This window comes from Cucurbita pepo, chromosome 19 (assembly GCF_057944985.1).
Source record: "Cucurbita pepo subsp. pepo isolate OVF chromosome 19, ASM5794498v1, whole genome shotgun sequence".
Classification (NCBI taxonomy): Eukaryota; Viridiplantae; Streptophyta; class Magnoliopsida; order Cucurbitales; family Cucurbitaceae; genus Cucurbita; species Cucurbita pepo.
In genome coordinates this window covers 1,477,310-1,492,693 of record NC_141816.1, presented here as the reverse complement: position 1 = coordinate 1,492,693, position 15,384 = coordinate 1,477,310, and the positions used below count along the sequence as shown (strand labels likewise).

At 38.4% G+C, this 15,384-nt stretch overlaps 3 protein-coding genes across 12 annotated transcripts; all 3 read left to right on the top strand.

Annotated features, from left to right (window-relative positions):
* Window positions 1-624: 624 nt before the first annotated feature.
* LOC111781298 (uncharacterized) lies at window positions 625-3,848 on the top strand. Of its 2 annotated transcripts, none has more exons than XM_087120251.1 (7): window positions 625-1,260; window positions 1,362-1,442; window positions 1,694-1,768; window positions 2,682-2,726; window positions 2,809-2,898; window positions 3,002-3,103; window positions 3,464-3,848. In XM_087120251.1, the coding sequence occupies exons 1-7, from the start codon at window positions 676-678 to the stop codon at window positions 3,644-3,646; spliced, it is 1,161 nt and encodes a 386-aa protein (XP_086976377.1). In that variant the 5' UTR covers window positions 625-675; the 3' UTR covers window positions 3,647-3,848. The 2 variants fall into 2 exon arrangements, with proteins under 2 accessions (XP_086976377.1, XP_086976376.1); XM_087120250.1 differs by having other exon boundaries at window positions 625-1,275.
* A 1,050-nt stretch (window positions 3,849-4,898) lies between these two features.
* On the top strand, window positions 4,899-6,026 carry LOC111781977 (uncharacterized). The gene is made up of 3 exons (XM_023662729.2): window positions 4,899-5,436; window positions 5,529-5,597; window positions 5,699-6,026. The coding sequence occupies exons 1-3, from the start codon at window positions 5,011-5,013 to the stop codon at window positions 5,777-5,779; spliced, it is 576 nt and encodes a 191-aa protein (XP_023518497.2). The 5' UTR covers window positions 4,899-5,010; the 3' UTR covers window positions 5,780-6,026.
* Window positions 6,027-7,873: 1,847 nt separating this feature from the next.
* On the top strand, window positions 7,874-15,183 carry LOC111781290 (phospholipid-transporting ATPase 1). Of its 9 annotated transcripts, none has more exons than XM_087120139.1 (9): window positions 7,905-8,024; window positions 8,416-8,503; window positions 8,990-10,969; window positions 11,472-11,808; window positions 11,956-12,745; window positions 12,859-12,982; window positions 13,274-13,493; window positions 13,677-14,135; window positions 14,220-15,183. In XM_087120139.1, the coding sequence occupies exons 3-9, from the start codon at window positions 9,211-9,213 to the stop codon at window positions 14,425-14,427; spliced, it is 3,897 nt and encodes a 1,298-aa protein (XP_086976265.1). In that variant the 5' UTR covers window positions 7,905-8,024; window positions 8,416-8,503; window positions 8,990-9,210; the 3' UTR covers window positions 14,428-15,183. The 9 variants fall into 9 exon arrangements, with proteins under 9 accessions (XP_023517569.2, XP_086976265.1, XP_023517566.2 ...); XM_023661798.2 differs by having other exon boundaries at window positions 8,713-10,969; XM_087120141.1 differs by having other exon boundaries at window positions 7,906-8,024; window positions 9,517-10,969.
* Window positions 15,184-15,384: the final 201 nt, after the last annotated feature.

Genomic DNA, 15,384 nt, shown 5'->3' with positions numbered 1-15,384 from the left:
GCTCCTTGCACATTTGGCTCGACTTTTCACTTTTGTCTCGTTTTCCACCGTTTCGACCCTCGCAAACCTATTTTTGGCTGGTTCAACCTTTTTAGAGCCGTTTTTCACGTTGTTAGTTGGATTATTAATTAATATGTGATATACTAACGAAAGGTGACAAACAACGTGATAGGAAGCGAACCTCGACAACCTTTGGAGCAGCTCTCAAGGAACGAGAGCTTAAGTTAATTAAATTAGGGATTACTTCGGCTAAGGCCAACCAAATAAATGATCTTACTCTAGTATATGCGAGAAATTGTATGAGTTATAATTTAGGAGGTATGAGTTATGATGATGTATGAGCTGTATTGTGTGACGTCGTATACTAGTATATGATGATGTATGAATTATGATACATGATGATGTGCGTAATATATATATTTCGATGTATGACGTACTTGATATGCTTGATGCACTTTATGGCGATGAGTATGATGATTGCATGACGTTTATCTTAGATGTTTTCCATATTTAATTAGGGGATTGAGGTTTCTAATTGGGCCTAGCAATCGGCCCATATAAGTATGAGCCCAACTAGCAGGCCCAAAACTGATAATCCCCAACGGTGACGAACGACGAGTTTCCCTTCATCGGCTCCGATTGTTCGAACTTTTCAGTCACAGTCAAGGTTTCACAATGTGCGACTCTCTTCCGTCGTTCCCCTTTTCATCTTCCATCAAATTTCGACGATTAGGGCTCACAAAATTCGAATCTCATCCCCATCTTCTTTCAAATTGCTTCAATTCTGGTTCTTCAGATGTTAAAAATGGCTCCCTCCTCTTCCCTTTGAGAAAAAAAGTAACCAAAAGCTTGTGCGCATTTGTACCTAGGCGAAACCGATTCAGCGACGAGTTACGATTGAAAGGCGAAGATGAAAATCTTCTCGACGTCGAACCAAGCCGTAGCGTTGCAAATTTAGACGGAAATGGGAATGATTCCAGCGAAGGACGGGGCGATGGAGCTGCAGTTTCATCCGGGGGGTTGGAATTTCTCGATGAGGGTAAGAAGAAGGGCTTAAACAGGGGAAGGAGCTCAGAAGGAGAAGGGGATTTGGTTGCCATTGAAGATAAGGATGCAAAAATGGAGAAGGAATCAGAAGGGGAGAGTGGGAAGGTAGCGTTACGGAAAAGGAGGCAAGTGATGAGGAGATCGAGCATGTTGGCGAAGCAAGTGATCAGCGTTCAAACTGCGCTTAGCTTGGGTTTCGTCTCGCAGCTCTGGGTAAATACTGAAGCTGTAAGTGACCCTGTTCTAATTGTGGCTTTATTGTATGCTTTCCTTGATTCTTGGAAGTCTCATGCTCTAATTTTCATGCTCTATAGTGGATGGTAAAGCTTGTTGAAGTGAAGCCAAGCTTACTTTCTGGAGAATCAGAATGGTTTCTTCTTGAGGATATTGATCAGGTACTTTTTCTCCCAACTCCCTCATTCGTAATCAATTTCTCTGCACATTTATGCAGCAAAGATGTGAAGATTGAAAGAAATAGTTCTATAATTCTCTGCAATTTAGGAATTGTAGATTGATGCATATATTCAATATGTACTGAAGCTTATAATGCTTCATTGCCTTGGCTCTAATGCTTCTAGTGCTCATTTTTTTGGAGTTGTGTAGTTTTTTCCCACTTTTAACATCTAATCTATCAAACCCATTGCAGGTTGGCGATGTGATACTTGTTCATGATGAGACAGTCATGGAGAATGAATTCAAAATGGCTGGATTGGAAACACTGGTACACTTTTTTGTGTTTAGAAGAAAGTTTTCTTTTGGGAATGATACTGCTTGGTTATCTACATAGACAGATGCTTTCGAATTCTCTTCGGGTTTTCTCGAGTAGCTGGAGAATACCCATATGATAGGAATGCCATCCAAAGGAAGCTAGGGGTATTATAAGGGTATATCACTAATTTGTTTATAAATAGGAGAAGTGGGAAAGGAAGAAGTTAGAAAATTGATTTAACCGCCCAAACCCACCGCTAGCAGATATTGTCCTCTTTGGGTTTTCCCTTTCGGGCTTCCCCTCAAAGTTTTTAAAACGCATCTGCTAGGGAGTGGTTTCCACACCCTTATAAAGAGTGTTTCGTTCTCCTTTCCAACCGATGTGGGATCTCACAATCCACCTCCCTTCAGGACCTAGCGTCTTCACTGACACTCGTTCCCTTCTCCAATTGATGTGGGACCCCCCAATCCACCCTCTTCGGGGCCCAGTGTCCTTGTTGGCACACCATCTCGTGTCCATCCCCCTTCGGGGCTTAGCCTCATCGCTGGCACATCGCCCCGTGTTTAGCTCTGATATCATTTGTAACGGCCCAAGCCCACCGCTAGCAAATATTATCCTCATTGGGCTTTCCCTTTCGGGCTTCCCCTTTCGGGCTTCCCTTCAAGGTTTTAAAAAGGTCTACTTGGGAGAGGTTTCCCACTCTTATAAAGAGTGTTTCGTTCTCTTCTCCATTCGATGTGAGATTTCACAATTGATTAGTCGCCTTAGGGGCTTGAGTAGGAGTGCGCAAGAGAGGGAGTTTCCAAGTACCTTGAATTACTCGGTTTATCTTGTAGTTCGTTTATCTTTTACATTACAATATATTCTGGGTTCTATGTCCATTTTGTAGTTTATTTTCAGACATTAACGCTTAGGTCTTTGCTAGGTAGGATACAGAGTAGTTACACCTGGTCGACGAAATATCGGAAAGGTATCGATTGACTCAGGACTCCTTTGATTCTAGAATTATATTTATCGCTCATTTCTCACCTCTTTCAAAATTTCATGTTTAGATACGTGGATACACTTTCAACATTAACTCGGGTGCAGTTGAATCTCTAGAACTCGATTCATTTGGATACTCCTTCCTTCCTTCCAGCCTTGTAAGTAAAGTGAAGATCTGTTACTTTTAGTTTGTATCTGTTGATATCTTTACTGAACATCATGCCTTTTTCAAGTTGACTTCAAATTTCATGACTGTTTCAGGTGAGTACATATGCTTTGCTTGTTGAGGATGTCCTGGAAGTCATATCGGACGTGGTTGTTGTACATGAAGATGCAGCATCGCGCATTCAAAGGCTGACAAAGGTACCGTTCTATGTGCTTAAACGTCCCACTGAATATTATTATAAAGTTAAATCACAAGTTTAGCTTCCGAACTTTCAAGTTTGTACCCGACAAGTTTCTTAACTTCAAAACCCGTTTGGAAAAAATGCATAGAATTTTGAAAACCCGTTTGGAAAATAGTTGTTTCAAATACTAACAAAAGTAGTCTCAGTCGACCACACGAACGCGCCTACAACCAATCATGAGTTGTTTGAAAAAACCAAACCACCTATTCAAGTTCATAGGTCCAATCTCGTTTGACGAAATAGAAAGGTTAAGATTAACAATATAAAGCACTCGTAACTATCGACTTGTTCATAATTATATCGTTGGTTATACCAGGGATTCTTAGGCACCCAGAACGTGGGGAATTCATTAGATGACCTTGAAGAACTTTACGAGTTTGAAGAACGGAGATTTGAACAAGACTCGTGGAGTAACAAACGAAGCTATGATGGTAAAAGATTTCGTAGGAGCAAGGAGGCCAATGACGACGAACTCGGGCTCCCAATGGATTATCTTTGAATCAGATCTCAGGTTTTTTCACTCGCCCTCCTCTAAACTCTAAACTCTGAATGGACTCTGCATTGATAGATTGAATGTTGAGGATTTTGGAGCTTCTGATGAATTCTCTTTGCATTCTTGTATCTGTTTGTATATATTGTGATTGTATATGCCAAAACCTTATATATGTGTGTATAAGTGAGAAATGTTTGAACGTTTTTTTAGGACAAAGTTTCGAACTTCTTTTCTTTCATTCGAAAACATATGTCTTAGCCAATTGAGCTATGTTTAGATGAACGAATTCTTTGAAAGTTGTTCTATTATGAAATGAACTGAAATTGTTATCTATCTAGAAGAATGAAAAACGGTATCGTAATGCTCAAAAATTCTAAAATTTAAGTTAATGGTAGCAGCATTATTAAGAATATAGTAAATGAAATTAAAAATAAATAAATAAAAACTATTTGTTCAGACATTGATGTAAAAGCCACATGAAGTTGTCGCTTGTCTAAATTAAATAATTTCAACATGATAAATATATATTTATATATTTCTTGTTTTCTTTAAATAAAAAAACAAAATATATTAAATATTTATTTATGGCTAACAATAAAAGTGTATACACGAATTGGACAAGTGACTCGAACAATTTAAATTGAATTCCTAATTCAACTATCCATTCTTCGAGTTGAGCGGAATTGGGTTATCGAATTCTTTCTTTTTTATAATTATTTTAAAAAAATTATACTTGTCCGTCATATATATTATATTAATAACTAAAATTTTATAAAATTTAAATATCAAACAGTTAAGTTACAACAACACATCATGAATATCAGTAGTCTGAATTGGTTAGGTTCTTGAGTCATATGAATACTAACACATCATGAATATCAGTAGTCTGAATTGGTTAGGTTCTTGAGTCATATGAATACTCTTAAAGTTCTCAACTTCTCCCTACCCGATAGTTATATGCAGTAAGTCGTCGTTGTTGCCTTTTGCTTACATTCCCATATAACATAAATTTCAATTTCTAAGTCTTGCTTTCAAAATCTCTCTGCCCCGGTTTTCTAAAACCTTTTTCTTGAACTGGGGCTAGAGGCTCGAGCATACGTCGCTTGGCCGTAGGCGACGCGAGAACGAATAGGCTTAGAGTGAGTGCCGCACAATCGAGCATGTGGAAAATTTTGTCTTCAACCTAAAATAAGGTAAGTAAGGTAATAGAATAAAGTAGCCGTTGCCGCCTGTTTACTTTCAAATTCAAACCCTAAAAACAAAATCGAAAAGCAGCCTCTTCCACTCTTCTCTTTTATTTTCTTTTTTGTTTTTTTTTTTTTTTCTGTGATTCCATTTCTCTTCCTCTCCTTTTCTCCATCTCCACCAATATGCAGTCTCTTCTCCATCCCACGCATCTAGATCTTCATCTCAAGTCCGGCCGCCGCCCACTCCAACCGAGGAATTCGCTCTCAAATCATGTTCCTGCAGTCGCCAAAATCGTCAAATCCAAGGCGGAACGGGTAGAGATCCCGCTATCCGGAGATGCCAATAAGGAGAACGAACCGCCGATTCACGCGACGGCGACGAAGACAGAGTCATGTGATTTGTCTCTGGCAGATGAACTCAATGCGGTTAAGATGAAGCTTGAGAGATTGAGATTAGACGGTGAACGGACGGAGAAAATGTTGAGAGAGAGGGATATGGTGTTGGAGATGCAGAGGAAGGAGATTTTGCAGAGAAGTGAGGTGCAGAGGGATCTGGAGATGGAGGTCGACAGGTTATTCAGATTGAAGGAACTCAGATCGTACTGTATGGTAAACAATCTTTTTCGCGAGTTTCAAGTTTCAATCGGTTGATTCGTGTTTATCTGTTGTTCGTTTGCTTAATTTGATTTGACTTGGATCAGAGGATTTCTCCGATGCGAAGTCTCAGAGAGAAGGAGCGAGAGAAGATATTCACCGACTTACAATTTCAGGTAAATTCCGATCTCTAACCTCGAAGCTATTTCTCGATTTCTAAGTTCCGGATTCATCTGCTTCCACGTAAAATCAATCAATAATTCTCCGATATTTTCAGGAATTTGAAATCAGCGACGAAGAAGAATCGATTGACGAGATTTCATCGTCGGATTCCTCAGAATTCGTCATAGGAATTTGAAGTCGTCTCAGTTTTGTTCGCCGATTTTGATTTTCCCCAATTTTTCGATTGCCTCTTCATCTTCTTCGGATTTCTTCAGAAAGTGGCATTCATTGATTCAAAGGTAAAAACAAAATCAATGTAATACCTCATTATGTTGTTCTCTTCATCATGATGGAAACCTTGAGTTGTAATCAATATCACTCTTCATCTCCTTCACTTCATTTAATGTCTGAGACCGAAGAAATTCCAAATCAGTGTTAGTTCATGATTCTCTCTCGCGCATTATCATCTGCATTGAATTTTCTGTGTAAGTTTATGAGATTGGGGGAGATTGATTCAAGCATTCAATTAATTTGTTAGTCAGTTTTGTAATGAAACTACTCATCATAAATCAAAGAGTTCAAAGGAATTTTGATTTTTGAAGAAGAAAAACAAAAACGAAGTAAAATCAATTGAAACGGACTAACATGAATTAAACACAAAATAAATAAACTAGAATGCGTTTTTTTTTTTTACTCCTTTTTTTTGTTCTTCTCTCTTTCTCCTCCATTATTTTATTAAGAAAAATGGAATAGTCTATACATGGGGACGAACTCACCCCAAATCTAGAATTAACTCGTGTTTCAGATCTAATGTTCGTTCCCCCGAAAAACTATGGAGGAAAAAAAGAAAGAAAGAAATACGAGTGTTAAAATAAAAACACGATGACTCGAAAAAAAAAAAATCGACTCAAACAACACGAACCAATCTAACCTAAAAAATTTATGGTTGAGTTGAGTTCATTATTAACGAGACTTATTCCTCCTTTACATTAATTTTTTTCTCGAGAACGTATTATTATTAGCATTTGGAAGCTAACAACCTAAATTCTTAAACATAACCATCTTTCGTAGCTTTTGAAAGAACGAAAGGAAAAAAAATGTTCAATACTTGTTCGGATGAATTTGAAAACAGGTGGATTTCAGGATTTGTTCAATTCCTCGAAGTTGAATGATAACTTGTTGTTGTCTTACTTTATGCTATCAATTTCAATCTTGAATTCATATAAAATCCCGCTATTCACTGTTGGAATTTGATATCAAATTTCGAGACGAAAAACAAATTCTTGATAACCCATCGACTATTTCCATCCCCAGTTTAGGTTTGTTGTGTTCATTGCATCGAGATTAATATTTGAATTTAAAGTTTAGTCGTTCCACGTCTCTATAGCAAATTCTATTGTCATTAAAACTCGAAATTTAAGACGTAGCCAAAGAACACTAGCTAACTAGATTATCAAGCAGTGACTCTACATCGATATTGTGTAAAACTTTTCAGTACAATACTGCAACGGTACGAGTTCAGTAATAGTACAAACTAAGAACGTCAGAGTATTGTCTATACGAGAAACAGAGGGAGTAGATGTTCGGGTTCAGTAGCTAAGAACCAAACAAACACTTATTCTATTTACCTCATTCTCGAATAACCGAACAAGAACCTTGAACCTATTTATTTACCTCGTGAGTTAATAAAAACACCAAAATAATTAAATAATTAAATGTCAAAATTAACGTTTTAAAATCCATAACGGTTGCTTCAAATTCTAACAAAATTAGGGACATTTAAGGAAATAAATTAAAGTTTTTAATTTGTTCAAATAATTATGGGCCAAATAAAAAGGAATAAAATTAATACTCTTTTAAATAAGATTTCAATTAATTTTTTTTTTAATTTATAAAATTTGAATTAAATATAAATAAATATAAATAATACCAACTAATAATTATTTAGGTTAATAGCATATGAAACCAAACTACCATTTAATATTAAAAAAATTAAATAAAAAACAATTTAAGAAACAAAAATCTATATTAAATCCATATTTTTAAAATAAAAAATTCAAAAGTAATTATAGAAAAATTGAAACGAAAACTTTAATACCTTAACGTTTTTTTATCGAGCGATAAATAATAAATTTTTAACCTTTTGGAGGGGACGGTGATAATATATTTTAGTAATTTTTATAAAAAAAACGTAATTATAATTTTTTTTTTTTTTTGGAAAATTAAGGATAATAATTAATGGGAAATCACAAATTAGGAATATTTTGTATAATTTAGAAGAAAAAAAAAAAGAAAAATGAAAAAAAAAAAGAAGGGAAAGGAAGATAAGTTTGAGAGCGTAACAAGAACAAGGCTGGCAGGCTGCAAAAGGAAAAAGGACGAGACGGTGCCGTATTCACTGAACCAGCATTGATCGATCGATCGATCGAAACCATAGCTGTGTAAGAACAGCCCAATTTCAATTTCGATTTCAATTTCGATTTCAATTTTGATTCCATTTCCATTTCCAAATGAAAAGCTTTTGATTTTGAATTGGTGGTTTTCCGATTCTCTCTCTGTCTGTCTCTCTGCGAGTTCCTCGGACTCAGCACCTCTCTCTCTCTCTCTCCAATTCATTCCCATTTCAATGTCCTTTTTTCTATTCTTATCCCTCTTCCTCTTCTTCCCCAGTTCTTAATTTTTTCCGTTTCCTTTTGGGTGTTTTTCGATCTTCCCGCCGCTCGATTTATCGTCCGGTGACAGCGATTTCAGGTGGGTGTTCCCCGATCCACCTCCCCTTCTTTTCTTCTTCTCTCACTTCTCTGCCATTTCGCTATTTGATTTTGTATTCAGTGCATTGAAGGGCGTCTGATCTCTCTGCGCTTCTACTTCGTTTCATCAATTCCGAGACGATAACCCTTCTCTTTCATCGAACTTACTGGTACCTACCTCTGTTTTTCTTTTAATTCTTTCCTTTTCTTCATTGTTTACATCTTTTTTCTTTTGCCTTTTGTGTTTTTGTGATGATTGCATATCTGGGTCTGATTCGATTGGGGCTTTTTTTCTGAAGGAAAAGAAAATTTAGGTTTATTTTGTTTTTTCAGGCTTAGGGCTGGTTATTAATTCGGGTTTGTCTCATTTGCTATATAGGTTTTTGGCATTTCTTGCTTGGGGAGTCGTAGGGTGTTTGTTGTTATTTGGATCCACTAGAGGAAGTTGTCAATACATCCTCGAAAAGAGCTGTTTGTGCCTCATTGATTCCTGTGTTCCTCTGTTGTAAACATGAGAGGCTGGTCTCTGATCTGAGTTTTTCTGGAAGGCAGGATTCTGAATGTGTTGCTATTGATAAGCCCTTCCATTACATTTCCCTGTTTTCACTTCCAAGCAGATGGATTTTGTGTGTGTTTTTAATTGTTTTGACATTTAGTCGCTCAGGCTTGGACGTTGTTCAACGGGAATTGATTTCTAGGAAGTACAAGAATATGGGTTTAGGAGGATGAGGGGATGCAGGTTCTTGGTGAGATGGAGCTCAAATTCTTGTTGTTCTTTGTGTTTTGTTTGGATGGACTTGGGATGAATGGTTTAATATGTACTGGGGCTTCGTTTGATTTGCATATTAGACTTCCTAATGTTGTCAAAAAGTAATATATGAGTGCTGGTCAGCCCCTGTTGGCTTCATCAGAATCTGCATCAGTTATTGAACACCGATCCCCATCTCCAAATTTTGGTTCTGCTGGTTCTCTATGTCGCAGTGCTTCCTTCACCTCTTCCACTCACGAGGATGCTCAGAGTGACGTCGTGGATGTGAAGGAAAACTGCGCCGCCTCTTTCGGAGAGAAAGATTGGAGCGTTGAGGATTCCCTCAGACGTTCCACTTCTCTTTCTAGGAGGAGGCAGTATCATACTATTGGCTCTCTGTTTCCTAACCGGTCACCTTTTGGCGACCCCACGCAGGATAGAAGACGCCTGGTCTCGTGGGGTGCAATGGAGCTACATAGTATCAACGATAACCCTCCGAGCTTTGAACTCTCTAGAGTCCAGGAGAAATTGCATAAGGCGCAAAGAAGTCATCATAAGAGTATGCAGTTCGAAGATAATTTACAGCATGACGATAATCCAAGGTTGATATACATCAATGATCCTAGGAGAACTAATGACAAGTATGAGTTCACAGGAAATGAGATAACAACTAGCAAGTACACATTGATTACCTTCTTGCCAAAGAATCTCTTCATTCAGTTCCACCGGGTTGCCTATCTTTATTTTCTTGCTATTGCAGCTCTCAACCAGCTTCCACCTTTGGCGGTCTTTGGGAGAACGGTATCTCTTTTTCCACTCCTGTTTGTGCTCTGTGTTACAGCTATTAAAGATGGCTATGAGGATTGGCGAAGACACCGATCGGATCGCAATGAGAATAATAAACAGGCTCTAGTGCTTCAATTGGATGAATTCCGATTGAAAGTGTGGAAAAAAATACGAGCGGGTGAAGTTGTAAAGATTTGTGCAGATGAGGTTATTCCTTGTGACATGGTTTTATTGGGGACAAGTGATCCTAGTGGCCTTGCTTACATCCAAACAATGAATTTGGATGGTGAGTCAAACTTGAAGACAAGGTATGCTAGGCAGGAAACTGCATCTGCAGTAGCTGAGGGATGCTCGTATTCAGGTCTTATTAGATGTGAACAACCTAATAGGAACATTTATGAGTTCACTGCCAATATGGAGTTCAACGGCCATAAATTTCCCCTCAGCCAGTCGAACATAGTCTTGCGTGGTTGTCAGCTGAAGAACACGGAATGGATTATTGGGGTGGTCGTCTATGCTGGACAAGAGACAAAAGCCATGTTAAACAGTGCCGTGTCTCCTGCCAAGCGAAGTAAACTGGAGGGTTACATGAACAGGGAAACGTTGTGGTTGTCAATCTTCCTCTTTATCATGTGTCTAGTTGTGGCCCTTGGAATGGGCTCGTGGCTTGTTCGTCACAAGGAACAGCTTGATACCTTGCCATATTACAGGAAAACGTATTTCACAACTGGGGCAGAAAATGGCAAGAGGTACAGGTTTTATGGAATACCTATGGAAACCTTTTTCTCCTTTCTAAGTTCGATTATAGTTTTTCAGATCATGATACCGATATCCCTTTATATTACAATGGAGATGGTGAGACTGGGCCAGTCATATTTCATGATTGAAGATAAGCACATGTACTGTAGAATCTCTCGCTCAAGGTTTCAGTGCAGATCATTAAACATCAATGAAGATCTTGGTCAAGTTCGCTACATATTTTCCGATAAAACAGGAACGCTTACTGAAAATAAAATGGAATTCAAAAGAGCAAGTGTATATGGGAGGAATTATGGGAACAACTTGTCTGAGGAATATCCATCAATGTTGTATTCCGTTTCAGGTATGGATAATGATTTCGATGCTACCATCCCCATAGTTTTGTAATCCATGTTTGTGTGAGCTCGTTAACGATAACTCATGTTAGTTTCCAATGCAATTGCCATCGGTTTGTGTTTATTATTAGTTGAACTCTTGACTTCATCGAATATTGTTGGTTCTTCTAGGTTTAAGTGCCGATCATTAAACGTCGATGGAAGAAAACAATTGAATGAATAGTGTTGGTTCGCCATACTTGGTATAAAAATTAGAACGTTTTTTGTGTTGAGGTGTATGGTATATGGAATATATCTATAATCTTTGGAGTTTAAAAGGTGGTGGGTTGGCACATGACATCCAAAACTAGTAAGATTTAGGTCTACTTGCACTTATGATCTCCATTAGATGGCTAGCCTATGTCCTGTAATGTTTCCTCAAATAATTAAACCTTCTGGTAGATGAAATTCTGAGATTGTATCATGTATTTTCTTTCATTTTCCTTCATATATTGTGATCTTGTGCAACAGAAACTTTAGGGAGGAGGAAGTGGAAACTTAAATCTGACGTTGCTGTTGATACCGATCTTGTCAAATTATTGCACGAGGACCCAAACGGAGATGAAAAGATTGCTGCACATGATTTTTTTCTTACCTTGGCTGCATGCAATACTGTAATTCCTATTCTCATGGATGACGAATCTAGTTATGCGAATGGTGAATTGCACGAGGATTTTGAAACTATTGGTTATCAGGGGGAATCCCCTGATGAGCAAGCTCTAGTTGCTGCAGCCTCTGCTTATGGATATACCCTTTTCGAGCGCACATCCGGGCATATTGTTATCGATGTCAAGGGTGAGAACTTAAGGTAGATAACCTCTCGCTTTCTATTATTAATTCTTAGCTTGTCTAGTAATTTTCATTCCTACCCTTTTTCTTGTGTTTGAACCATTTTTTACGACACGGTTTGATCCATACAACATTACATTCTATCCTCCTTTTTTGTGAACTCTAGGTTAGAAGTTCTGGGTTTACATGAGTTTGATAGCGTTCGCAAAAGAATGTCTGTTGTCATCAAATTCCCCGACAACACTATAAAGGTGCTGGTAAAAGGCGCTGATACTTCAATGTTGAGTATTTTAGGCATCGACTCTGATAGGGAAGAGTTTATCAAGGATACTACTCAGAACCATTTGTGTGATTATTCAATGGAAGGGTTGCGAACACTTGTAGTTGCTGCTAAAGATCTGACAGATTCCGAATTTGAGCTGTGGCAGAGCAGATATGAGGATGCTAGTACTTCACTGACTGAACGAGCAGTAAAACTACGTCAGACAGCAGCCCTTATAGAATGTGACCTAAAGCTTTTGGGTGCAACTGCTATCGAGGACAAGCTTCAAGATGGTGTACCTGAAGCCATTGAATCGCTTCGGCAGGCGGGAATAAAGGTTTGGATTCTGACTGGAGATAAGCAGGAGACGGCCATATCAATCGGTCTCTCCTGCAAACTGCTTACTCCAGACATGCAGTCAATAATTATCAATGGAAATTCCGAGAACGATTGCAGGCAACTTTTAGGTGACGCCATAGCAAAATTTGGTATTAAATCAGGGCAGGGCGGAAGTCCTAGACAGAAGCTGAACAATTGTGAGAATGACTGTAACGGTACAATGAAGACGTCTAGTATGCCGGATTTTAATGAAGTGAAAGAAGAAGAAGAAGAAGAAGTGACTGATAAACCACTAGCTCTAATAATAGATGGAAACAGTTTGGTCTACATTTTGGAGAAGGAATTGGAGTCAGAGGCAAGCATCTTGTTGTTACCTTCGAGAATCGTTACATTGCAGCATCATTGATATCATTCTAGTACTTTATAAACGTGTTAATGATTGTTGGTGTGATTTCTGTTTTCTGGCAGCTTTTTGACCTTGCAACTTCGTGCAATGTCGTGCTTTGCTGTCGTGTTGCACCCCTGCAGAAAGCAGGAATTGTCGATTTGATCAAGAGTAGAACTGATGATATGACATTGGCGATTGGAGATGGTAAAATTTCTTCTCCAACTCCTTAACTATCATATACCTGTGAGATCCCACGTCGATTGGGGAGGAAAATGAAACATTTTTTATAAGGGTGTGGAAACCTCTCCCTATCTGACACGTTTTAAAAACCTTGAGGGAAGCTCGGAAGGGAAAGCCCAAAGAGGACAATATCTGCTAGCGGTGGGCTTGGGTTTGGGCTGTTACAATACCTGGCAAATGCTTTATGTGAACACGAGCTCTTTTTACTCTCATTTTAGTTTATTGATGGAATATACCAATGGAATTTTTTCTTAGGGGCAAATGACGTCTCAATGATTCAGATGGCCGATGTAGGCGTTGGTATATGCGGACAGGAAGGGCGTCAGGCGGTAATGGCATCTGATTTTGCCATGGGACAATTTCGCTTTTTAAAACGATTACTTCTAGTGCATGGACATTGGAACTATCAACGCGTAGGCTACATGGTTCTTTACAACTTTTACCGCAATGCTGTTTTCGTCCTGATGCTCTTCTGGTACGATAAGCATCTTTTCGTATCGAAGATTGTATACATGCATTCCAAACAATGAACTTTGAACTGCTTTCACTGCCTATAAAAACACGAAAAAAGGACATAATCATGGCTCTGAAACATTATCTATTGTGTTGATGAAAATTATGCATTTTTTGATGTGCCCTTTTGTTTTGTATTTCGTAGGTACATTCTATGCACAGCATTCTCAACGACTTCAGCTTTGACTGATTGGAGTAGCGTGTTTTACTCTGTTATTTATACGTCGATCCCGACTATTTTTGTTGGTATTCTGGACAAAGACTTGAGTGACAAAACTCTACTGCAATATCCTAAGCTCTATGGTGCTGGCCATAGACAGGAGGCATACAATTTGCGTCTCTTTTGGTTCACAATGATCGATACCCTGTGGCAGAGTCTCGTACTCTTCTACGTGCCGCTATACATCTACAGGGAGAGTTCCATTGATATATGGAGCTTGGGAAGTCTGTGGACCATAGCAGTTGTTATACTCGTGAATGTACACTTGGCGATGGATGTTCAACGTTGGGTGTATATTACACATGCTGCAGTTTGGGGATCCATAGTCATAACATATGCCTGCATGGTCGTGTTGGATTCGATACCCGTTTTCCCTAATTACTGGTTCGTTCTTGTAACAAATCTTCGGTTCTCTCATCTTATACATATGATGCCACAAATGTAAGAACCTTCTTTGTTGTTTTGCAGGACGATTTTTCAACTGGCCAAGTCCCCGACATATTGGTTGACTATATTGCTCATAATAGTTGTAGGATTGCTTCCGCGTTATCTTTTTAAAGTCGTAAACCAAAGATTTTGGCCCTCGGATATTCAAATAGCCAGAGAAGCCGAGGTACTGGGAAAACGAAAAGGTAATGAACAATTGGGTTCCAAGCAAGATCGAAACTCCGATTAATATACATCTACTCAACCTTCCTCTTGAGTTGCTCATTTGCAGATGGCTTCCCTGTGGTACACAAAGCGTGATTGTAACTGTGAAAGGTTAGACCATGCTAAGTGATGCAGACCCCTTTCTTTTTTCTATAGCACTGAGGAGCAGTAAACTACAGTGATAGAAGAACCTCTTGTCCTTGGACATAGATGAATTTTTTTAGTTAATTATACTTCGACGATAGATATCGACTCTGAAAGACTTAAGGTTGCATTAGAAGGTCATACGATACAAATGGCATCGTAAACAAGAGTTTATGAGAGTTGGATCACAGAGTTTGAAGTTGGGTGCGATACGAAAGATGGGAGACGATGGAATGGCCCACGAAATGACGTTTCTGGTTGGGAGGTGATTATTTGGAAGAAATGGAGGGATGTCGAGTCGTAGGATTTATGTTTTGTTTGGGGTTGGAAGGGGAGGAGAAGTGTATGATATGATATTAGGGTGATGGGGTAAAAGAAACGTACACAGGTTGAAAGAGAAAGGAGAGATTGAATTAAAGTAAGTATATAATAGGGATAGGGAGGGTGTTTTTGCTTTCCCTTTGTTAACCCTTTGTAAAAATCTGAGGAATTTTTACTCATCAACATTAAGGAACGAGAGAAGTGATGAAAAAAATACAACACTCACATACATGTTTGCATGATTTTAATCTGTTTTTGTGCGTTGTAACCATTTTTAGCTTAGTCATTAAATGAAAAGGAACAGAATTCTTCTTCACCTCTGCATCTTTTTTCTGCTATTGATTTGGTTTGATTTGGTTTGATTTGTTTGATTTGGAAATGAAGCTGTGAAGATGAATAGGTTATAAGAGATATGGTATCTGCTTAGTGTTTTAAGTTAAACATATTAGCAAGAACATGATATGAAGGCTTCTGTGAGTGGCTATGGCATTATGATTGTGTATTTGAATAAGGTAAT

Coding starts and splice junctions, on each gene's coding strand:
- LOC111781298 (XM_087120250.1), top strand. CDS start 676: ATGTGCGACTCTCTTCCGTCGTTCCCCTTTTCATCTTCCATCAAATTT. Junction 2,727..2,808: donor GTCGACGAAATATCGGAAAG/GTATCGATTGAC, acceptor TTTCATGTTTAG/ATACGTGGATACACTTTCAA. Junction 3,104..3,463: donor GCATTCAAAGGCTGACAAAG/GTACCGTTCTAT, acceptor TGGTTATACCAG/GGATTCTTAGGCACCCAGAA.
- LOC111781977 (XM_023662729.2), top strand. CDS start 5,011: ATGCAGTCTCTTCTCCATCCCACGCATCTAGATCTTCATCTCAAGTCC. Junction 5,437..5,528: donor AACTCAGATCGTACTGTATG/GTAAACAATCTT, acceptor GACTTGGATCAG/AGGATTTCTCCGATGCGAAG. Junction 5,598..5,698: donor TCACCGACTTACAATTTCAG/GTAAATTCCGAT, acceptor CGATATTTTCAG/GAATTTGAAATCAGCGACGA.
- LOC111781290 (XM_023661801.2), top strand. CDS start 9,211: ATGAGTGCTGGTCAGCCCCTGTTGGCTTCATCAGAATCTGCATCAGTT. Junction 11,809..11,955: donor GTCAAGGGTGAGAACTTAAG/GTAGATAACCTC, acceptor TGTGAACTCTAG/GTTAGAAGTTCTGGGTTTAC. Junction 12,983..13,273: donor GACATTGGCGATTGGAGATG/GTAAAATTTCTT, acceptor ATTTTTTCTTAG/GGGCAAATGACGTCTCAATG.